At 42.5% G+C, this 24,714-nt stretch overlaps 2 protein-coding genes and 1 long non-coding RNA gene across 6 annotated transcripts in view; all 3 read left to right on the top strand.

The window, feature by feature from the left end:
* Positions 1-24,714, top strand: part of LOC114842173 (neuroligin-2-like) — a 315,730-nt gene that overhangs the window by 222,615 nt on the left and 68,401 nt on the right. The window lies entirely within an intron of this gene.
* The window catches only part of LOC129603669 (uncharacterized), a 149,633-nt gene that overhangs the window by 120,647 nt on the left and 4,272 nt on the right, over positions 1-24,714 (top strand). The gene's annotated exons all lie outside the window — the stretch shown is intronic.
* Positions 1,692-18,258, top strand: LOC114842165 (interferon-induced very large GTPase 1-like). The gene is made up of 12 exons (XM_029127743.3): positions 1,692-1,885; positions 2,189-2,449; positions 5,694-5,954; positions 6,382-6,642; positions 7,683-7,943; positions 8,371-8,631; positions 9,672-9,932; positions 10,360-10,620; positions 11,659-11,919; positions 12,295-12,447; positions 13,550-13,795; positions 14,457-18,258. Exons 4-12 carry the CDS (start codon positions 6,552-6,554, stop codon positions 18,110-18,112), a joined length of 5,451 nt encoding a protein of 1,816 aa, XP_028983576.3. The 5' UTR covers positions 1,692-1,885; positions 2,189-2,449; positions 5,694-5,954; positions 6,382-6,551; the 3' UTR covers positions 18,113-18,258.

Raw genomic sequence — 24,714 nt, forward strand, 5'->3', positions numbered from 1 at the left:
ATGCTGTATATGGGATTTGTTGGGTTTAGTTGTGTAAGGTCTTAAACCTTACCTTGTAATGTGCCTTGAGAAAACATTATATATAAATAAAAACTGAATTGAGTTGAAATCAAAGTTAATCTATGTTTCGCTTTAGCTCTGTTTTACTATGGTGAACTTTGCACTGTGCGGACTGGACTAACATCTGTTCTTTTGTTACAGATGTTCCTCAACCAGAACTCGTACTTCTACAAGTTGCCAATGAGACTGTGTCTGTGGAACCCACTGATTCTTCAGTTGGAGCTAAACTTTATATAGAACAATCCAGTAACAAACACAATGGCAACGTGATTAAGGATGAGTCCAGTGGAGTAGACGTTGAGGGACTGACTCCTGGAACTGAGTATACATTCAGCGTTACCAGAGTATCAGGCAATGGAGCTGAGAGCAAATCAGACATCATGTCTGTGTTTACAGGTAAATCTGAGCCAAGCTTTAGAAAATAAAGGTTTAGAATAAAATTAGTATTTGACAGTACCATCATCATCACTTTGATCCCTGTAATTGTTCTATTACAGGAAATTCTAAAGCTGTATAAAGTCAAAAATAATATTGTAGGTAATACTCGACTGAATGGCTAATGAGTTGAACTCTTCCCACAATGAACATACTCATATTTAAATCTGATACTGACATGATGTCAGTTTGTTACAAAGTCTTAAGTCACACTAAATGCATCCGTCTATTTTCAAACACTTATCCGGGGCCGGGTCATGATGGCTGCAGTCTAAACAGAGAGCTTGAGTCTTTCCTCTCTCTGGACATTTCCTCCAGCTCTTCTAGGCATTTCCAGGCCAGCCAAGAGACATGGTCCCTCCAGCGTGTCCTGCATCTTCCCCGGTGCTTCCTACCGGTGGGACATACCCAGAACACCTCCCCAGGGAGTTGTTCCTGGCAATACGAATAAAGTTTTTGCTCAGGTTGCACAGAGACTGGATAGTCCTTAGCAAATTTCATTGGACTCCCGGAACACCCCCGACAGAATGCTACAAGGGACGCAGTTGAATGCCTTCTCCAAGTCCACAGAAGGCATGTAGACTGGTTGGGCAAACTCCCACAGCACCCTGGTAAGGGTATAGAGCTGGTCCACCATTCCATGACCAGGTCGAAAACCACAATGTTTCTCTGGGGAGGCTAAGAAGTGTGATCCCCCTATAGTTGGTGCACACTCTCCTGTCCCCCTTTTTATGACGAGGGACAACCACCCTGGTGGTCCAGTCAAGAAGAATTCTCTTCACTATTCACGCGATGTTGCAAAGGTGTGTCACCCAAGACAGCCCCACAACATCCAGAGACTTGAGGTACTCAGGCCAGATCATATTCAACCCTTATGCCCTCACTGAGGATCTTACAAACTACCTCGCTGACCTCAGCCTGAGTGATGGGCAAGTCTACCTTGTAGAGGCCTTCCTGTTTACCACTTCTCATATGATTGATAGTTAAACAGCTCTTTAAATTTGTCAAAACATCCAGAGAAAGTGTTTTTGTTTAGTGATGAAACCTTTTTAGGTTCTTACAGAAGAGAGTTTGAAACAGGACAAAAACAGAAACTGTGTTTTTAATTAATAATGACACGTTTTAATGTTCTTACATTCTTACAGATCCAGTTCCTCCTGTGCAGATCACAGTTTCTGATGTCAACACTGAACTGCTTCTTTGCATTTTGAAACTGCTGCTGGAGAAGTTCAGACATACACTGTGGCTTGTAACAGTGAAGAAAAAAATGATCAAGAGTTGATAAAAGACACAAACAACCTGAAGCTACGGGTTTGTTACTCTCTGCAGGTTTATATACAGCTGAAGAATGAAAGTAAAAGTGATCCTGTTGTTACACCTACCTGCACAAGTAAGTAACAAACTTAAAAATTGAAACATCTTACAAACATGTTTTTTAAAAAAAACAAAACTTTTATCATGTCAAGGTTAACTTACAGTAGTTAATGTAAGTTAGCTATTCTCTGTGCTTTTAAAAAACACAATAGTTGATCTAGTTTATGTTTTTGTGGCAGTTAAATCATCTTCAAATATTAAATGATACTGAAGCCTCCCTCGTTTCATTTAGCTCTGTTTCACTATGGTGGACTTTACACTGCACTGACTGACTACATGTACTGTACTGATGATGAACACTTTTCTCCTTCTGTTACAGATGTTCCTCAACCAGATGTCACAGTTCTTTATGTTGGAAGTGACACAGTGACTCTTGGTGTTCCACCCATTGATTCCTCAGAGAGATTTAAACTACATATAAATTACCACAGTAACACACACAATGACACACTGATCGAGGACGAGTCCAGCTCTGTGGATGTTGAGGGACTGACTCCTGGGACTGAGTATACTTTCAGCATCACAAGAGTATCAGACAATGGAGCTGAGAGCAAACCAGCCATTGCATCTGTAACTACAGGTAAGTCTGAGCCAACATGGAATGAAAGGTGTTCCCAGCCTCCTGACCTCTATCTGACATCCTCATCTCCTTCCTCCCTGTAAATGGTCCATTATCCATGAATGGATGATGAGTCTAAACTGAACACACTCAAAAATACATTTGACATTGACACAATGTTAAAAATTACTAGGTGGTTTTCAAGCTGCTAGTACTAACTAATACTGACTAGGACCGCTCACTGACGCGTAAGGAGACAGACACCACTACGCTTATATGTGCAGAATGTCTTCACGGCTTTTAATAAACTCCCTACCAGGAGGTTTAGGATTAAAGTACAATTCTCCTGGCTGCACATGCTAGCCAGTACTAACACACAAACCAGAGGTAGGACCCAAACGCCACAACCCGCACAGACAGAATGGTAACAATAATCTAAATAGTTTATTCACATAGGAGGTAGTTCACTCACACAAAACTAGGTCATAGTGAATCTCTGACAGGTAAATAACCAAACAATACTACACACTCACGTTAAAACAAAAGCACTAAACATGTTACACGGAGGACACACACTCACCATCCTACCCAGCACCTTCACAGACGTAGGAAAAATGAAAACCAGTCTGCATGAGCACAAACACCACAGGTAACATCCCCTTCACAGGTGAACACACTGACAAAGACAGTGCACAGACTAGAAGCTTAAATACAGAACTAAACTGAAAGGTGAATCTAATTACAATCAGTACAAAGGAGGACCACAGGAAATGACGTCATGGACAAAAAACAAATGCACAAACAACAAAACACACAGGACAAGATCGCCCTCTGGTGACAGGATGGGCCCAGTGTAACACATGATGTCAGTTTGTTACAAAGTCTTGAGTCACACTATATGTGACAAACTTTATTTATTTATTTATTTATTTATTTATTTATTTTTTTTTTTTTTTTGTTCTGTCCAGCAGTTTAGCAAGCAGCATATATTACGCTGAATGCCATATTGTGATGGACAGCTTTGCTTTAACAAGAAGAGTATATATAGAATATATATACTCTTCCTAAATTATGGTTTATTTAATGGTTTATTTAGCTAATCCAAAATGTGTGTGATGTTGCTGTGTTGGTGGACAGGTTAGGTTTCTGTTTTAGGGTGTGTATGCGGGAGGGGGGGGCAGGGGGGGGGGGGGGGGGGGGGGGGGTGGGGGGGGGGTGGGGTAAGGGGTGCAACCAGCTGCTGAAACCAAGCAAATCTGTTAAGTAAACAATCGGAGCAAAAAAAATAAAAAAAATTTAAAAAAAATAAATAAATAAGAAGCATGGATGTACCTTAGGCTAACACATTCATAACTAAACAATTTTTGTACTGTGGTTTACCTTGGAGATTAATACTAATACCAATAATAGTGCTAAGGTATGTGCACATACTAATACAAACATATACATACAATATACATACATATGTGCATTATTATACATATCCCATACTACTTAATAAAAGTCATGACATACAACACCACAAATTCCATATTCACACATTATTGATATTGGTAGTGATAAGTATCAATAATACTTACAGTTGGATTTGGAAAGTGTCCCACTACAAGGTTAGTAAGGCTGGAGCTTAACATTATTCACCCAAAGGGTGAGGCAGACGTTGGTGCATGAACAATGCCACTTGTGGAAGCCAGGGTGATGTGAGGGGCTCGGCCACTACGCCCATCCAGCAAGCGGAGGAAGGAATCCCAGCAGCCAGGGAGCCCACACACCTTCAGTTCTAGGAGGGCAGGTGTTGCGACCCAAGCCGCCCACACAGAGCCCCCCAGGCAGAGCTGCAGCAGCCACAGAGACAGCACCCGAGGCCAGAGTGGGCCACCGGGGGTCAACGCTGTCCGCCCCATGAGAACCAGGGGCAAACACTCCCCCCGGCGGGAGGTCGGCCTGAAGAGTAGAGCCTGAGGACCCACGGTCCGTAGGGAGCCGCCAGAAAGATGCCCCCCGCGCCCAGAGTGGGGCCCGCCCCCAGTCCACCACCCCCACACGGGCGGAGCGGGGCCTACCCCATCGGCCCGACCTCATCCCCTGGCGCTACAGCGGCCTGCAGCACAAGGCCAGCAATTGGTGGGGTCAGCAGAAAAGAGACCACCCAGGCAGACGATCATCGTACCCCGGGCGAAAAACCGGACCCCCCACACTTCAACCGCACCACACGCATACCAACTCACACAAACACAGACGCATATACCCACCCACATGTGCAACACACATCATCACATCAACACACACACACACCATAAACTCTCTCACAACAAACTAGTCAATCATACGTGAACCAATGCACTCTCAGATACATTCTCCCACCCACACCATTCGCTTGATCACATTCGTGGGGAGGGTAGGTCTCCGGCCTGCCGTCCATGTGGCCCCAGGCAGGGACCGCAGCTCCTCCCGAGCCCCGACCAACCCCCCCAACCCGGGGGAGGCAGAGGGCAGTAGAAAAAGGTACCCCAGAACCCTGCAACCCAGCTTGGACGTGAGTGTGTGGAACTAAAGTGCACTGAAGGTGGGTGACACCTCCAGGAGCACTGGCTGACGGTGTGTCCCCCGGACAGTGCCCCCCCTCGCCCTAAATGTCTTTTTGCAGTTAAAACTGGGTGATGATCTCTCCATCAGGGCCAGTGGCCGAGGCCACAACTGGCCTCAGCCCCAGGCCCCAGTTAAAGAGCCCACCCCCGGCCCTAAATGTATGTGTATGTAGCTAAGTATGAGGAACTTTGGGAGATACCCAATTCTCCGGGGGGTCCAGCAGACAGAGCCATCAATGGGAAGTCTACTGGCCCCCCCGGAAGGAGCCCCCAGATTCCTGGACAAGTGTGTATGACTAATGCAATTAAAACTGCAGAGCATCCCACTTGGAAGGGACGGAACCACTTCCCAGTAGCCCCGGTCCCTCCATCAGCAGGACGCCCCTTGCAGACCTAAGTGGATGAGTGCGGAGAAATGTAGTTGGGAAGCAGAGCACCAGGGTCCGCAGAGCCAGGTTCCCGACTGGCTCTGCTACCTATCCCACCACCCCCCACAACCCCCAGCCAGGAAGGGACAGCCGAGACAAACTATATTTATACTGTCAATATGGTGATTGTAGAGGCCTTCCTGTCCACCACGTCTCATATGATTGACAGTTAAAGAGGTCTTTGAGTTTGTGAAGACATCCAGAGAAAATGTTTTTATTTATTGATGGAACCTTTCCATGTTCTTACAGATCCACTTCCTCCAGTGGGGATCAGAGTCTCTGACATCGGCAGTGAGTCCTTGTCTCTGCAGTGGGACACTCCTCCTGGTGAAGTGGACAGCTACATTGTGACGTGGAGCAGTGAAGGAGAAGCTGATCAAGAGCTGACAACACAGGAAAACAGCCTGACCATCAGCAACCTAAAGCTAGGGCTTTGTTACTTTCTGCAGGTTTTTACCCAGCTGAAGAATGGAAGAATAAGTGCTCCTGCTGTTACATCTGTCTGCACAAGTAAGTAACACACATGTTTTAATAATAATGATAATTAATAAAACAACATAGAACCTCACATTTGTGTCACTTCAAGGAAAAAATTGTGAAAGTTTGTAACAGAATATCAGTAAACAAAAGTAATATATAAAACCCAGTGACAGTGTGGATGTTGCTCATTCATCATAGAAGCTGAAAATAACAAAATTAAAGTTACAGTGGAATTATAATAACTCACCTACTTTGAACAAGATTTGTTTCTGTGCTTTTAAAAAACACAAAAGTTGATCTAGTTTATGTTTTTGACTATAGTCGCAGTTAAATCATCTTCAAATATTGAAGCCACCCTCGTTTCATTTAGCTCTGTTTCACTATGGTGAGCTTACCACTGTACTGACTAACTACATGTACTGTACTGATGATGAACACTTTTCTCCTTCTGTTACAGATGTTCCTCAACCAGATGTCACAGTTCTGCATGTTGGAAGTGACACAGTGACTCTTGGTGTGCCACCCATTGATTCCTCAGAGAGATGTAAACTACATATAAATTACCACAGTAACACACACAATGACACACTGATCGAGGACGAGTCCAGCGCTGTGGATGTTACGGGAATGACTCCTGGGACTGAGTATACTTTCAGCATCACCAGAGTATCAGACAATGGAGCTGAGAGCAAACCAGCCATTGCATCTGTAACTACAGGTAAGTCTGAGCCAACATGGAATGAAAGGTGTTCCCACCCTTCTGACCTCTATCTGACATCCTCATCTCCTTCTTCCCTGTAAATGGTCCATTATCCATGATTGGATGATGAGTCTAAACTGAACACACTCAAAAATACATTTGACATTGACACGATGTTAAAAATTACTAGGTGGTTTTCAAGCTGCTAGTACTAACTAATACTGACTAGGACCGCTCACTGACGCGTAAGGAGACAGACACCACTACGCTTATATGTGCAGAATGTGTTCACGGCTTTTAATAAACTCCCTACCAGGAGATTTAGGATTAAAGTACAGTTCTCCTGGCTGCACATGCTAGCCAGGACTAACACACAAACCAGAGGTAGGACCCAAACGCCACAACGCGCACAGACAGAATGGTAACAACAATAATGTAAATGGTTTATTCACATAGGAGGTAGTTCACTCACACAAAACTAGGTCATAGTGAATCTCTGACAGGTAAATAACCAAACAATACTACACACTCACGTTAAAACAAAAGCACTAAACATGTTACACGGAGGACACACACTCACCATCCTACCCAGCACCTTCACAGACGTAGGAAAAATGAAAACCAGTCTGCATGAGCACAAACACCACAGGTAACATCCCCTTCACAGGTGAACACACTGACAAAGACAGTGCACAGACTAGAAGCTTAAATACAGAACTAAACTGAAAGGTGAATCTAATTACAATCAGTACAAAGGAGGACCACAGGAAATGACGTCATGGACAAAAAACAAATCGCACAAACAACAAAACACACAGGACAAGATCGCCCTCTGGTGACAGGATGGGCTCAGTGTAACACATGATGTCAGTTTGTTACAAAGTCTTGAGTCACACTACATGTGACAAACTATATTTATACTGTCATTATGGTGATTGTAGAGGCCTTCCTGTCCACCACTTCTCATATGATTGACAGTTAAAGAGGTCTTTGAGTTTGTGAAGACATCCAGAGAAAATGTTTTTATTTATTGATGGAACCTTTCCATGTTCTTACAGATCCACTTCCTCCAGTGGGGATCAGAGTCTCTGACATCGGCAGTGAGTCCTTGTCTCTGCAGTGGGACACTCCTCCTGGTGAAGTGGACAGCTACATTGTGACGTGGAGCAGTGAAGGAGAAGCTGATCAAGAGCTGACAACACAGGAAAACAGCCTGACCATCAGCAACCTAAAGCTAGGGCTTTGTTACTTTCTGCAGGTTTTTACCCAGCTGAAGAATGGAAGAATAAGTGCTCCTGCTGTTACATCTGTCTGCACAAGTAAGTAACACACATGTTTTAATAATAATGATAATTAATAAAACAACATAGAACCTCACATTTGTGTCACTTCAAGGAAAAAATTGTGAAAGTTTGTAACAGAATATCAGTAAACAAAAGTAATATATAAAACCCAGTGACAGTGTGGATGTTGCTCATTCATCATAGAAGCTGAAAATAACAAAATTAAAGTTACAGTGGAATTATAATAACTCACCTACTTTGAACAAGATTTGTTTCTGTGCTTTTAAAAAACACAAAAGTTGATCTAGTTTATGTTTTTGACTATAGTCGCAGTTAAATCATCTTCAAATATTGAAGCCACCCTCGTTTCATTTAGCTCTGTTTCACTATGGTGAGCTTACCACTGTACTGACTAACTACATGTACTGTACTGATGATGAACACTTTTCTCCTTCTGTTACAGATGTTCCTCAACCAGATGTCACAGTTCTGCATGTTGGAAGTGACACAGTGACTCTTGGTGTGCCACCCATTGATTCCTCAGAGAGATGTAAACTACATATAAATTACCACAGTAACACACACAATGACACACTGATCGAGGATGAGTCCAGCGCTGTGGATGTTACGGGAATGACTCCTGGGACTGAATATACTTTCAGCATCACCAGAGTATCAGACAATGGAGCTGAGAGCAAACCAGCCATTGCATCTGTAACTACAGGTAAGTCTGAGCCAACATGGAATGAAAGGTGTTCCCACCCTTCTGACCTCTATCTGACATCCTCATCTCCTTCTTCCCTGTAAATGGTCCATTATCCATGATTGGATGATGAGTCTAAACTGAACACACTCAAAAATACATTTGACATTGACACGATGTTAAAAATTACTAGGTGGTTTTCAAATTGCTAGTACTAACTAATACTGACTAGGACCGCTCACTGACGCGTAAGGAGACAGACACCACTACGCTTATATGTGCAGAATGTGTTCACGGCTTTTAATAAACTCCCTACCAGGAGATTTAGGATTAAAGTACAGTTCTCCTGGCTGCACATGCTAGCCAGGACTAACACACAAACCAGAGGTAGGACCCAAACGCCACAACGCGCACAGACAGAATGGTAACAACAATAATGTAAATGGTTTATTCACATAGGAGGTAGTTCACTCACACAAAACTAGGTCATAGTGAATCTCTGACAGGTAAATAACCAAACAATACTACACACTCACGTTAAAACAAAAGCACTAAACATGTTACACGGAGGACACACACTCACCATCCTACCCAGCACCTTCACAGACGTAGGAAAAATGAAAACCAGTCTGCATGAGCACAAACACCACAGGTAACATCCCCTTCACAGGTGAACACACTGACAAAGACAGTGCACAGACTAGAAGCTTAAATACAGAACTAAACTGAAAGGTGAATCTAATTACAATCACTACAAAGGAGGACCACAGGAAATGACGTCATGGACAAAAAACAAATCGCACAAACAACAAAACACACAGGACAAGATCGCCCTCTGGTGACAGGATGGGCTCAGTGTAACACATGATGTCAGTTTGTTACAAAGTCTTGAGTCACACTACATGTGACAAACTATATTTATACTGTCATTATGGTGATTGTAGAGGCCTTCCTGTCCACCACTTCTCATATGATTGACAGTTAAAGAGGTCTTTGAGTTTGTGAAGACATCCAGAGAAAATGTTTTTATTTATTGATGGAAGCTTTCCATGTTCTTACAGATCCACTTCCTCCAGTGGAGATCAGAGTCTCTGACATCGGCAGTGAGTCCTTGTCTCTGCAGTGGGACACTCCTCCTGGTGAAGTGGACAGCTACATTGTGACGTGGCGCAGTGAAGGAGAAGCTGATCAAGAGCTGACAACACAGGAAAACAGCCTGACCATCAGCAACCTAAAGCTAGGGCTTTGTTACTTTCTGCAGGTTTTTACCCAGCTGAAGAATGGAAGAATAAGTGCTTCTGCTGTTACATCTGTCTGCACAAGTAAGTAACACACACATTTTAATAATAATGATAATTAATAAAACAACATAGAACCTCACATTTGTGTCACGTCAAGGACAAATCATGTGAAAGTTTGTAACAGAATATCAGTAAATAAGAGTAATATATAAACCCAGGGACAGTGTGGATGCTGCTCATTCGTCATAGAAGCTGAGAATAACAAAAGTAAAGTCACAGTGGAAATAAAATAACTCTCACCTACTGTGAACGAGATTTCTTTCTGTGCTTTTAAAAAACACAAAAGTTGATCTAGTTTGTTTTTGACTATAGTCACAGTTAAATCATCTTCAAATATTGAAGCCACCCTCGTTTCATTTAGCTCTGTTTCACTATGGTGAGCTTACCACTGTACTGACTGACTACATGTACTGTACTGATGAAGAACACTTTTCTCCTTCTGTTACAGATGTTCCTCAACCAGATGTCACAGTTCTGCATGTTGGAAGTGACACAGTGACTCTTGGTGTGCCACCCATTGATTCCTCAGAGAGATGTAAACTACATATAAATTACCACAGTAACACACACAATGACACACTGATCGAGGACGAGTCCAGCGCTGTGGATGTTACGGGACTGACTCCTGGGACTGAGTATACTTTCAGCATCACAAGAGTATCAGACAATGGAGCTGAGAGCAAACCAGCCATTGCATCTGTAACTACAGGTAAGTCTGAGCCAACATGGAATGAAAGGTGTTCCCAGCCTCCTGACCTCTATCTGACATCCTCATCTCCTTCCTCCCTGTAAATGGTCCATTATCCATGAATGGATGATGAGTCTAAACTGAACACACTCAAAAATACATTTGACATTGACACAATGTTAAAAATTACTAGGTGGTTTTCAAGCTGCTAGTACTAACTAATACTGACTAGGACCGCTCACTGACGCGTAAGGAGACAGACACCACTACGCTTATATGTGCAGAATGTGTTCACGGCTTTTAATAAACTCCCTACCAGGAGGTTTAGGATTAAAGTACAGTTCTCCTGGCTGCACATGCTAGCCAGGACTAACACACAAACCAGAGGTAGGACCCAAACGCCACAACCCGCACAGACAAAATGGTAACAATAATCCAAATAGTTTATTCACATAGGAGGTAGATCACTCACACAAAACTAGGTCATAGTGAATCTCTGACAGGTAACTAACCAAACAATACTACACACTCACGTTAAAACAAAAGCACTAAACATGTTACACGGAGGACACACACTCACCATCCTACCCAGCACCTTCACAGACGTAGGAAACATGAAACACAGTCTGCATGAGCACAAACACCACAGGTAACATCCCCTTCACAGGTGAACACACTGACAAAGACAGAGACACAGACTAGAAGCTTAAATACAGAACTAAACTGAAAGGTGAATCTAATTACAATCACTACAAAGGAGGACCACAGGAAATGACGTCATGGACAAAAAACAAATCGCACAAACAACAAAACACACAGGACAAGATCGCCCTCTGGTGACAGGATGGGCTCAGTGTAACACATGATGTCAGTTTGTTACAAAGTCTTGAGTCACACTACATGTGACAAACTATATTTATACTGTCATTATGGTGATTGTAGAGGCCTTCCTGTCCACCACTTCTCATATGATTGACAGTTAAAGAGGTCTTTGAGTTTGTGAAGACATCCAGAGAAAATGTTTTTATTTATTGATGGAACCTTTCCATGTTCTTACAGATCCACTTCCTCCAGTGGGGATCAGAGTCTCTGACATCGGCAGTGAGTCCTTGTCTCTGCAGTGGGACACTCCTCCTGGTGAAGTGGACAGCTACATTGTGAAGTGTAGCAGTGAAGGAGAAGCTGATCAAGAGCTGACAACAGAGACAAACAGCCTGACCATCAACAACCTAAAGCTAGGGCTTCGTTACTTTCTGCAGGTTTTTACCCAGCTGAAGAATGGAAGAAGAAGTGCTCCTGCTGTTACATCTGTCTGCACAAGTAAGTAACACACACGTTTTAATAATAATGATAATTAATAAAACAACATACAACCTCACATTTGTGTTACGTCAAAGAAAAAATTGTGAAAGTTTGTAACAGAATATCAGTAAATAAGAGTAATATATAATACCCAGTGACAGTGTGGATGCTGCTCATTCGTCATAGAAGCTTGCCTACTTTGAACAAGATTTATTTCTGTGCTTTTAAAAAACTCAAAAGTTGATCTAGTTTATGTTTTTGACTATAGTCGTAGGTAAATCTTCTTCAAATATTAAACCGTTCTGAAGCCTCCCTCGTTTCATTTAGCTCTGTTTTACTATGGTGAACTTTACACAGTACTGTACTGATGACACAACACTTTTCTCCTTACAGATGTCCCAAATTTCCAACCCAATGAGAGTGAGAAAGACTCCAGCTTTGTAGGTGTTGATGGTCAGATTCCTGGGGCTGAGTATATGTTTAGCATCACAAGAGTTGCTGCAAATGGAGCTCAGTGGAAGTCAGACAGTATAACTGTGTTTACAGGTAAATTTGAAGTTTTCAAAGTAAAATGTATAAACACTATACTAAAATACTAAATACTATACAATACAGTGGATGCTTCCAGCATATGTTTTCTGTCTTCTTTCAGCTTTAACTACTTCAGCATATTTTAAGCTACAGAAACCATTTGATCTTTAAAATATTCTTCAAACATTCAACTATTAATCTTTCAGAAATCTTTTAAATATTTTAAATTATGATTTGTTAATGAAACTATTTGACTATTTGACGTCTCGGTTCCAGGTGTTTGCCTGCAAGTCAAAGCTCTGCCCTCATGGGGAGAAATAATGAAATATTGGCTCTGTACTGTATCTGCCCGCATGCACACTTTCAGTGTGTAGTGGTGTGTGTGCACTAGGCTTTCCATGCACAGGTGAAAAAGTACTGGAGACACTCTGATTTGTTCTCCTTATCTGTATCTCAGATTTAGACTACTGGTCAGCAATTACCTGTGCAAGCTTCCTCCAACTCTAAATTTAAAATTCAACTACTTCCTCTGCAGCTACTGTGAGCTACTGTCAGCTGTTATGAATGTTTACACAACTTTCAGTTATTCTTTCAGCTCTTGGACTCAAAACTATTTAGCTCTTTTGATACATTCTGCTACATGTTATCAAATTAACAAACCTTGTAAATTTCAGGAGACCTTTTTCAACTTTCATCAACTTGAAATTCAACTGCTTCAGCTTCTTCTGCAAATATTCAGCTCTCAATTACAATTACATTTATCTTTTCAGATGCATTAATCTATGCTTTAAGTGCTTAAGCTACTTTCAGAAATGTTTTAAATGTTTCAGCTACTTTCAGCAATTCATTCAGCATAGAAGCATTTACTTCCTCTGGAAATGCTTTTTCTAGTACTAATACTAATACTACTTACTACTAATACTACTCAGCTGAATGGCTGCTGTTTATGTCAATTTGTTCCACCACACATGTACAGTAACACACTTTATATCTAATAGTGGTGTAGAGTCCTTTACATGCATCACTTCCGATTTGATTGACAGTTCTTTGAATTTGTCAGAACATCTAGAGAAACAATGTTTTTCATTAATGAGAAAACATTTTAATGTTTCTACAGATCCAGTCCTTCCTGTTAAGATCAATGTCTCTGATGTTAGCAATGAGTCTGTTTCTTTGCACTTTCAAAGTGCTGCTGGTGAAGTGAAACAATACATTGTGAAGTGTAGTAGTGAAGGAGAAACTGATCAAGACCTTCAAAAGAACACAAACAGCCCGAGGCCAGGGGTGTGTTATTCTCTACAAGTTTCTATAAAGCTGAACAATGGAACAAGAAGTGATCCTGCTGCCACATCTGCTTCCAAAAGTAAGTAACCTAAATTCAAAAGTAAGAATAAAGACACAAGAGTTATCATGTTGAGGGGAAAGGAAAAATTGTATCCCAGCCATTGCAATGAAATATAAACACATAAAAATATATTGTACTGTAAGCAATGTTATGGCTAAAAGAATGCCTTCATTGCTGCTTGCATTCACCACTGAGTTGACATGACTCAAAAACACGAATCTATAGCATAAAGTGGCCACAACATTTTACTCTAAACACCATTTACTGTATTTCATTACCTTTCAAATTCAATGTAATCCTTTAAAACCTCCCAACCAAACCTGCAAAGAAATTTGCTTATATCTATAACCATAATCAAAATATTTTAAAACACAATTAAGAAATTCATAACCCAGCAGCTTTTAATGGGATGCTGATAGGATGTCAGTATGTTTCGAACATGGCCAGCAAAAAAATAGCTTTCCTTATTGCATTCTGTTTTTTTCTATTTTGAGTTATTGAAGTATAGAGTTGAATAATTCAGGCTTTAGAATTTATGACAACTAATACTTTTGATTTATGTTTTTTTTACTGTTGTTTGTGACTATAACAATAGATATAGAGGTCATAAAGATAATACAGGTCAATTTTACTTTTCATAATTTTAGTATTTTGATATTTGTTTATTTCCTATCCATAGAGACACAACTTGAGAGTTTATTGGAACATCTGGGATTGGAGCAGTACTTCAGAAAAAATCTCTCAATGAGTCAAATGCTTGAGATTAACGAGAGGAGTCTCACAGATGAACCTAAGTGTTACTCGGATCTTCCATGGTGTTTTGTAAAGAAACTGTTAATGTTTAATGTGACAGCAAGGAATGTTAAATGCACATCGGAGGGTGACTCAAACTCTAAAGCTACTTCAGATAATTTAAACTTAGATTTAAATAATCTAATTGCCAGTCCAGTCTCAGGTGACAGACTGAACCCTCTTGACATCATCACTGCTCTGTTTCTGTGTTCTGATGGTTTTGTGCAGCAGGAACTGACACTGAAAATGTCCATGTGTCAGTTCTCGGTGCCTCTGCTTCTTCCTAACTGTGACACACAGCAGTGCACACTCATGCTGTGGGCCATGAGAGACATTGTTAAAAAATACAGACCTCAGTCACTTTCAGAGTCAAAGGGCTTTAAGGAGGACAGAATAGTCATCTCTGAGCTTCCAATGATATCTTTTGTTAGACTGGGTGAGTCCTCCTTGTCCAAGTCAGAGATCCTCAACAAGCTACTGAGCAGTTCTCAGCAGTACCATGACACCTTTGTTCACCACAACATGGAGTGTGGAGACAGTCCAAGAAGAATCTCCAATGGTCTGGTTGAAATATCCTGGTACCTCCCATGTGGTAACAAGAACATGGACATCTTCAGTGAGCCAGTGGCTGTGGCCAACCTCCGTGGAGACGCCGCTTCATTTGAAACACAATATTCATTTTTGTGTCAAACATCTGCAGCTGTTTTTGTGTTTTCTGATAACTTGGAGTCTGAATACACATTGCTTAACAACCAAAACCACAAGTCACAAATCTTTTTGGTGGGTAATAAACAGGGCACATACTTCAATGCAGATGCTCTAAAACAGGGAGCAACCAGATTAGGCTTGCAGAAGAAAAACCTCATTATCAAAACACAGCAGAAAAGTTACGGACAATTTATCAAAACAATCAAGTCATCCATTAATGATATAGTTCAGAACTCAAAGATGAAGATGAAAATAGAGCAGATGGCTGATATTGCTCATGAACTGGGGATCATGGTTGATGAAGACTGTCCAGAGTGTCAGATGGCCAAGAGAAATGCAGACGCCATCACTGCAGAAATACAAGACACGCTGAAATACAAAGAAAATCAGCTTCCACGGCAAGGTCAAATATGGAAACAACTGACGATGTTGGAAAAGGAGGAATTTAGACTTCAGAATCTTGGCTCTGAAAACATAGAAAACTACAAAAGTAAACTTCAAAAACAGAAAACACAACTGAGGGCTAAACAAAACTCTTCTGACATGTCAGATGCAATGACATGTTTCATTAACGCAATATCAAGACCAGGAACAGAGAGATGTTATTTCCTGAAATGGATGCGGATGAACCTTGATAATCTGTCTAGAGACAAACTGTCTGACCTCAGGGAGCTGTACAAACAGAAATGTGAAAGTTCTGAAAACAAAGAGGAAATTAAAGACATTGACAAACAACTGTCCAGCAGCTCACTGGGAACTGAACACTTCTTCCGTGAGATTGGTCAAATCTATGAAGCTTCAGTTTGTCTTCCAGAAACAAACCCATCACGTCAACAGCTCCAGCATCTGCCCAAACTCTGTGCACAGCTGCTGCTTGATGGATTTCCTGTTGAGCTTGTAGATGGAGATGCATCCAACATACCTCTCAGATGGGTGAGTGATGTTCTGTCTCAGCTCAATGAGATGGTGTCTCCTAAGAACAAGGTTCTGGTCGTCACAGTTCTTGGAGTTCAGAGCACAGGAAAGTCCACTCTGCTCAACACCATGTTTGGAGTTCAGTTTGCCGTCAGCAGTGGTCGATGCACTCGAGGTGCTTTCATGCTGCTCATCAGAATCAATGAGGGTGTTAAAACAGTCCTCAACTGTGACTTCATGATGATCATTGACACTGAGGGCTTGAAGTCACCAGAACTTTCACAACTGGACAACAGCTATGAACATGACAACGAGCTGGCAACACTCGTTTTGGGTTTGAGTGACATCACTATTGTCAACATCGCTATGGAGAATATTACAGATATGAAAGACATCCTGCAGATAGTAGTTCACGCTTTTCTCAGGATGAAAGAGATCGGTAAAAAACCTAAATGTCAGTTTGTTCACCAGAACGTTTCAGATGTTTCAGCTCATGAGAAAAATTCAAGAGACAGAAAACTGCTCCTGGAACAGTTAAATGAAATGACCCAGGCAGCAGCCAGGATGGAAAAGAAAGAGAAGAACAAGAGCTTCACTGATGTAATGGAGTATGATCCAGACACTGGGAACTGGTACATTCCTGGACTCTGGAATGGAAACCCACCAATGGCTCCAGTCAACGCAGGCTACAGCGAAGCTGTTTATGACCTCAAGAAAAATGTGATCAAATTACTGGGGAATCATCAGTCATCAGGTAACAATATCATGGAGTTTACAGAGTGGATGAGAAGCCTGTGGAATGCAGTTAAACATGAAAACTTCATCTTTAGCTTCAGAAACAGTCTAGTAGCTGATGCGTACATGAAGCTCTGCACAGAGTTCAACAAATGGGAATGGGAATTCAAAAAGGACATGTACACATGGGTCACACAAGCTGAAACAAGTATATCTAACTTTGGTACAATTGCTGCAAAATATGAGATTTCTGACATCAAGGAACTTCTCACTTGGTTGAAAACTGAAGCTTCCACTAAACTGATTTACTGGGAGGAAAAGCTTCTGGACAATCTGACACAGTACTTCAAGCAGAAAGAGGGTCACGTCTGTCTGGTTGAAGGATACAGAGAAGAATTCTCAAACAGTGCAAAGAACCTTCGAAAAGAAATGAAGAACTCTGTGTTTAATCAGCTCACAGCAGCAGCAGAAATCAAACAGGGAATGAGAGAAGTTGACAAAATCAAGAAGAATCACACAAAAGAATTAGAAAAAGCAGTGAGTTCACTGATTGATGAATGTCGGGAGAAAAATTTCCAGATGACGAATAAAGAACTGGACAAAGAGTTCGATAAGATGTGGAAACAAACAATGAGCAAAGTGACATTTTCTAAACCACAGCCAAAAGACATCTTCACCAGTGTCTTTAACTGCCTGAGAATAAACCTGTCACATAAGGGGAGTCATGCATGTGAACTGTTAAGTCAAAGACGACTTGAAGATTGTGGATTTGAGCCTTTCAAAGTAACAGTGGAAGGGCGTTTGATTCAATTTTTACATAAAATGCAGCTACAAAAAATGTCCGACAGAATCATAGATGCTTGTAAACAGGCTGTAGTGGGAAAAACATTAAAACATACAAATTACCATGACACTGACATCCAGGAGATTCTGCACCTGATTGATGAGAAACTACAAAACAATCAAGATGTTGACACAGACATCACATTTGAAGTTTTTTTAAAACAGCACATCTGTGGATTTGCAGCCAGAAACTTTCAGAAAATGCATGAAGAGTTTCTTCATATGAATGATCCTCACACATGTCTGAACCAAAACAAGGACAAGTTCTGTGCTGATTTCAAATATCTGTTCCATGTGACCAGTGTCAGAAGAAGGCAGAAAAATTCACCAACCGATGCTTGAAGCCTGCAGTCGAGGGCTTTGTCAAACGTTCCCTGGGTCCTGATATCATTGGTGAAATGATGACGATGCAGCAGTTCAGTACACGTATGTTCTTCCAGTCCTCAATTTTACAGGATTTACTTGCAAAGGATCAATTTGAGAGCTATTACAAGTACATTTCCTCATATGAGGAATATGTCAAAAACTGGATCTTCAACCAAATAGTGAGTCACTTCTCAGATGGTTCTAAGATGTCTGAGTTTGAGGATCAGCATCTTCAGTCAAGTATCAACAGCATTAATGCTTCCATCAACAAGGCCAAAACAGAGAAGAGTGATGACTTGAAGAAGTTGCTGAGTATTCATACCCTGTTACAAACCCACATTGTTCATTATACATCAAAATGTAATACAGTAAATATATCCAACAATAAATTGGTTCTTTAAATCATAACGTAATACTGTAAGTCTGTTTTTAGGTATATAGCTCCTAATAGGTTAATATTTAAATGGATTAAAAAGATTCAATTATTTTGTACAACAGAATGTATACAAGTAATACCTAAGTCCACTGATTAGAGACAACACTGCCAGGGTTTAGATTAATGTGAGTATCTTTATTGCACTTTAGCTAAACAGCAGTGCATTACCGTATTTGTCGCCATATAAGACGCACCGGCATATACATAAGACGCACACAATTTCAAAGAAGGACAATCTAGAAAAAAAAGGTTCTGAACCAAATACTGTAGTAAAATATTTTATATCAACTTTATAAAAGTTAACAGCTGTTTAAGAACAATTGCATGCCAAACATGTAACATGAACAGTCAGTAAAGTCAGTAAACAGTGAAAGTGAAAGGACTCACGGTTCAGATCGTTCCACAGATCAGGAGTCACAGATCGGATCTTTTTCGGATCAGTAAAAAAAAACAACAAGACAAACATACCGGTACGTTTTGTCTTTGCCCCACCATTGCCCCCCACTCGTCTTCACCATCACTGTTCCGCTCCGCGGATCTCTGCATTCGCCGTATAAGACGCACCAACCTTACCCCTTCAGTTTTTGGGGGAAAAAAGTGCGTCTTATACGGCGAAAAATACGGTATATTGACACAATGGATGAAAACACAAGTTTCTCAGAGTTGTGTTTTAAATTTAATTTGCTATGGTGTTTCAATGCCAGCAAGTAATATTGAGTTAAATAATGTTAAGGCTTTTATTTTGATAGTCAGGTTACCTAAGGAAAGGTTTGCGTGGACTAGTGTGACATTATGGGACAGGCCTGTATGTATGAATGCAGGAGAGACATCAGAGACATTTAGAAAACAATTCTGCACAGGAGGTGCACACAATGCAATAACGTTTTAATTTATGTTAATGTAAAAAGAATGACACAGCAGCAGAAACAGAACCGACCGTAATGGTAATGCCTCTTTATTCACTTTAATTTAAAATTAATGAAGAAACATTAATATTCCTTGAAGTTGGAGCATCAGGTCCTTTTAAGGTAAAACCAAGCTTGTCAGGTTCTGGTTCTGTGCTCAGTTTTATTTTGAAAAGGACTTTGTTCATTGGCCACATTATCATGTCTTGGGTTTCTAGTTTATATTTCCGGTTTTATTTTGGTAGTCTCCTGGTTTCTGTTTCTGTTCTAGCTTCACTCCCGGTTTACGTCTTGTCACAGCTGTCCCTGCTTCAACTGGTCATTATCCACACCTGCACGTCATCAGTAATCAAGTCACTTTGTATTTAACCACCACCTGTGTCCTTAGTTCTCCGCCAGATCGTTGTTTGTGTGTGACCGTCATTTTCTAGTTCATTGATCCTGTCCTGCCGTGTTTCGTGTACCCTGTTTTGACTGCTGATTATGAGCCTGCCTAATCCCTGCCTGTCTTGTCTGCCCTGGTCTTCTGTTCTGCCTGTTACCGACCTTGCTTTCCTTGACCACGATCTGACGCTCGACGATTCTGGTATTGTAATCCATCTCTTGTGTATGACTTCGCCTGTCCCTGACGCCTTCTCTGCCTGATCCTGCTTAAACCCCGTTTGATCTCCCGTGTATGACGCTGCCTGAAGTGGATTCGGTATTCGGGAATAAACTGTCCTCTTAACATCATAAACGCTGTGTTGTGCTGTGCATGTGGGTCCTCATCCGTGCGATCGTGACAGAACGATCTGGCCAGACTTGGACCCAGCCAGCACTCAGTCGCCGTCCAGGTCAGTGACTGTTTTTGTTTCTTGTTTTTTTTGGCGGCGAGTCTCATTCACCTGCGGGGAATATGGAGTTCACATGCGCCGAGCTACCCAGCGACCTACGCAATTATTTTAAAATCCTCCACCTTCTGCTCAGGTCTCAGCCCAGCCGTGTTCTGCTCAGGTCTCAGTTCAGCCGGGCTCTGCTCAGGTCTCAGTTCAGCCGGGCTCTGCTCGGCGTCCAGCTCCGGTTCAATCATGCTCTGTTCAGGCTCCAGCCCCAGTTCAGTCATGCTCTGTTCAGGCTCCAGCTCAGCTCAGCCGCCTAAAGAGATACACCAGAGACAACGAAGCCAGACGAATAAACCAGACCAGACGAATAAACCGGCTGTTCGCAACACAACCTGCGAAAGTGAACTCTCAATGGCAGGGTAATAACAGCAGGGCAGACCCACCAAGGCTGGAAACTGAACAGTACTGGAAAGGGATATGGGAAAGGGAGGCGTCACACAACAGCAATGCACAGTGGCTGGCGGATCTGAGGGAAGACCACAGTAACCTCCCTGAACAGAACCCAGTGGCTATCACAGTGGCGGACATCCAACAAAGAGTCTCAGGTATGAAAAACTGGACAGCACCCGGCCCTGACATGATCCACACCTACTAGCTAAAGCTAGCTCACTGCAATCCATGAGCGCCTGGCAGCACAAATGAACCAGCTGCTAAGGCATGGGACTCACCCTGAATGGCTGACCGAAGGGCGAACGATCCTGATAATAAAGGATCCCTCAAAGGGTACTGTCCCATCCAACTACCGGCCAATAACCTGCCTCTCCACAACATGGAAGCTCATGTCAGGCATCATCGCAGCTAAGATAAGTGGGCACATGGGTCAATACAAGAGCGAAGCACAGAAGGGCATTGGTAAGGATACCAGAGGAGCCAAACACCAACTCCTGGTAGACAGAACAGTCGCCCAAGACTGCAGAATGCGACACACCAACCTGTGCACAGCCTATGATTCAATGCCACACACATGGATCACTGAATGCTTGGAGCTGTACAACATCAATAGAACTCTAAGGGCCTTCATTGCAAACTCGATGAGGTTGTGGAGAACCACCCCTGAAGCCAATGGGAAGCCACTTGCCCAAGTATCCATCAAATGTGGCATATACCAAGGAGATGCACTGTCCCCACTGCTGTTCTGCATAGGTCTGAACCCCCTCAGCCAAATAATAAACAAGACTGGCTATGGATACCGACTCCGAAACGGGGCCACCATAAGTCACCTCCTCTACATGGATGACATCAAGCTGTACGCCAAGAATGAGCGAGACATCGACTCGCTGATCCACACCACCAGGATCTACAGCTCGGACATCGGGATGTCATTCGGACTCGAGAAATGTGGGAGGATGGTGACAAAGAGAGGCAAGGTAATCCACACAGAAGGGGTCTCACTCCCAGAAAGAACAATAGCAGACATTGAGGACAGTTACAAGTACCTTGGAATACCACAAGCAAATGGCAACCTTGAACAGGCAACAAGGAATACGGCAACAGCCAAATACCTCCAACGAGTAAGGCAAGTCCTAAGAAGCCAGCTCAATGGCAAGAACAAATCCCAGGCAATAAACAGCTACGCCCTGCCAGTGATCAGATACCCTGCGGGAAAAATAAGGTAGCCAAAGGAAGAGATACAGACCACAGATGTTAAGACACGAAAGCTCCTCACCATGCATGGAGGGTTCCACCCCAAATCCAGCACCCTGAGACTGTACGCTAGCCGCAAGGAAGGAGGCCGAGGACTAGTGAGCGTGAGAGCCACTATCCGGGATGAAACATCCAAGATGCATAAGTACATCAAGGATAAGGCCCCGACAGATGACGTGCTGAGTGAATGTCTCAGGCAGTGGAGAACAGAGGACGAGGTGCTGGAAGAGGGACCATCATGGGAGGACAAGCCCTTACACGGGATGTACCACCGGAACATAACTGAAGTGGCTGATCTCAACAAATCCTACCAATGGCTTGAAAGGGCTGGGCTGAAGGACAGCACAGAGGCACTCATCCTGGCCGCACAGGAGCAGGCCCTGAGCACCAGAGCCATAGAGGCCCAGGTCTACCACACCAGACAAGACCCAAGGTGTAGACTGTGCAAAGAGGCCCCTGAGACGGTCCAGCACATAAATGCAGGGTGTAAGATGCTGGCAGGGAAAGCATACATGGAACGCCATAACCAAGTGGCTGGCATAGTATACAGGAACATCTGCGTGGAGTATGGACTGGAAACCCCAAGATCAAAGTGGGAAACACCTCCCAAGGTGGTAGAGAACGAGCGAGCCAAGATCCTGTGGGACTTCCAGATACAGACAGACAGAATGGTAATGGCAAACCAACCAGACATTGTGGTGGTGGACAAAGAACAGAGGAAAGCCGTAGTGGTGGATGTGGCAATACCAAGCGATGGCAACATCAGGAAAAAGGAACATGAGAAACTAGAGAAATACCAAGTGCTCAGAGAAGAACTGGAGAAGGCTTGGAAGGTGAAGGCCACAGTGGTGCCTGTGGTGATTGGAGCACTGGGGGCAGTGACCCCCAAACTGGAGGAGTGGCTACGACAGATCCCTGGAAAAACATCCGAAATCTCAGTCCAGAAAAGTGCAGTCCTAGGAACAGCAAGGATACTGCGCAGAACCCTCAAGCTCCCTGGCCTCTGGTAGAGGACCCGAGCTTGGAAAGTGGATGAGACCACCCGCGTGGGGTGAGAAGGGAGTTTTTATACACACACACACACACACACACACTCTATTCTCACCCTCCGCTTACGCTTCAGCATCAGTGATCCTAGAGGTGCTTGGCTATAAGAGCAACCATGGGAGCCATGAGAAACAATACCCACCATGGAAACGAAGGTTGGAGGCAAAAATCAAGGCAGCTCGGAGGGAAGTGAGCCAAATGACAGAGGCCCAGAGAGGTGCAATGAGAAGACCAATGCCTAAGAGGTACAGGTGTTGCGAGTCTCTATAAGATGTAATAGACTTCTTTATGCGCCCCATAGACCCTAATTAGAGTTTGTGTGGGGGGACCCAATTTGGTCGTTCATTTGATGAATCAACCACAGATGAAGATATGATACGATAGACTGTTAGCATGTAGTTAACATTATAGCTCAACCCAGGCTAGTTTAAGACCCCTTTATGTTGTGACTCGGCTTCCACGCCACCAGGGGCAGCCTCCCCTTTGGTTTTTGTGTCTTTGCTCTGTCTTGTGTTTCCTGTAATTAGTTTGATTGGGTTCACCTGTCTTGTCTTGTATTTATGCTCTCAATTTGTGCACAGTCTTTGTTGGTGCATTACATGTTACAGGTTACATGTTACCGTGTCATCTTGTCATTGTGCTCTCTGTCCAGGTTTGCGTGTTCGTTCACTGTGAGTGTTACAGTAGGTACTGTTGTTTGCATGTTCTGTGTTCTTAGTATGGTCTTTAAGTTTCCTGCTCGGCAGTGATCTTTAGTTACTCAGTGAGTTATATGGGTTAGCTTTGCGCTATTTAGGTTCTGATCTCTGATACGGTTGATTGCATGTTTTGTGTTCTTAGTATGGTTTATTGGGTTTCCTGCTCTGCAGTAATCTTTAGTTATTCAGTGAGTTGTATGTGTTAGTTTTGCATTCTTGATTTCTGGCCTATCCTGCATACGCAGCGTCCTTAGTTTGTATTGTCCTCTGTCTGTATGTTTTATTTGTTAAATCATTTATTGTCAGTCCTGTCTGTGGGTCGTGCATTTGGGTCCTCTCTTCCAGTTCAGTTTGTAGACCATTGTAGCCTGTTTTCCCGCTCAGTGAGCGTGTTTTAAAGTACCGATTAAGCCCAGTTTGACCCGTGCTGGTAACAATTTATGGGTCTACCACAGCAATACTTTGTGCAACACACATAAACACCACACTAGTTATCACGTGGTGAGTTATGAGCCACAGACGACATGTGCTAAGCTAATTGCTAGCTAAATAAACGATATACAGAACAAATTTAAATATCGTCATGCAAAGTTCATATTACTAGTGAACTGATCCCATTCTCCTACCTTTTAGCAGGTACTAAAGGTACTAACCCACTCACCAAACGCGATCAGCCATTTTTACTGGCTACCAGTCCTGTCAATCCTGTGTTGGTGTTTTTAGGCCAATTTTGTAGCTTATAACAAGTAAAAAGACACCTCACAGCCCTCCAGTTTTGTTTAGATTGGTATAAGTAAGTTGTATTTGGAGATATTGATCAGTTTTATTGATGTTTAACAGTAGGAGCTTTAGTAAAAAAACATAACGAAACATAAAAATATATAAAACATACTGTCAGGAATCGGCAGAGAAAGGACCCACATGCACAGCACAGCGATCTCAGGCAGATGGTAGGGTTTAACCGTTT

Source organism: Betta splendens, chromosome 2 (assembly GCF_900634795.4).
Source record: "Betta splendens chromosome 2, fBetSpl5.4, whole genome shotgun sequence".
Lineage (NCBI taxonomy): Eukaryota > Metazoa > Chordata > Actinopteri > Anabantiformes > Osphronemidae > Betta > Betta splendens.

Coding starts and splice junctions, on each gene's coding strand:
- LOC114842165 (XM_029127743.3), top strand. CDS start 6,552: ATGACTCCTGGGACTGAGTATACTTTCAGCATCACCAGAGTATCAGAC. Junction 7,944..8,370: donor TGTTACATCTGTCTGCACAA/GTAAGTAACACA, acceptor CTTCTGTTACAG/ATGTTCCTCAACCAGATGTC. Junction 9,933..10,359: donor TGTTACATCTGTCTGCACAA/GTAAGTAACACA, acceptor CTTCTGTTACAG/ATGTTCCTCAACCAGATGTC.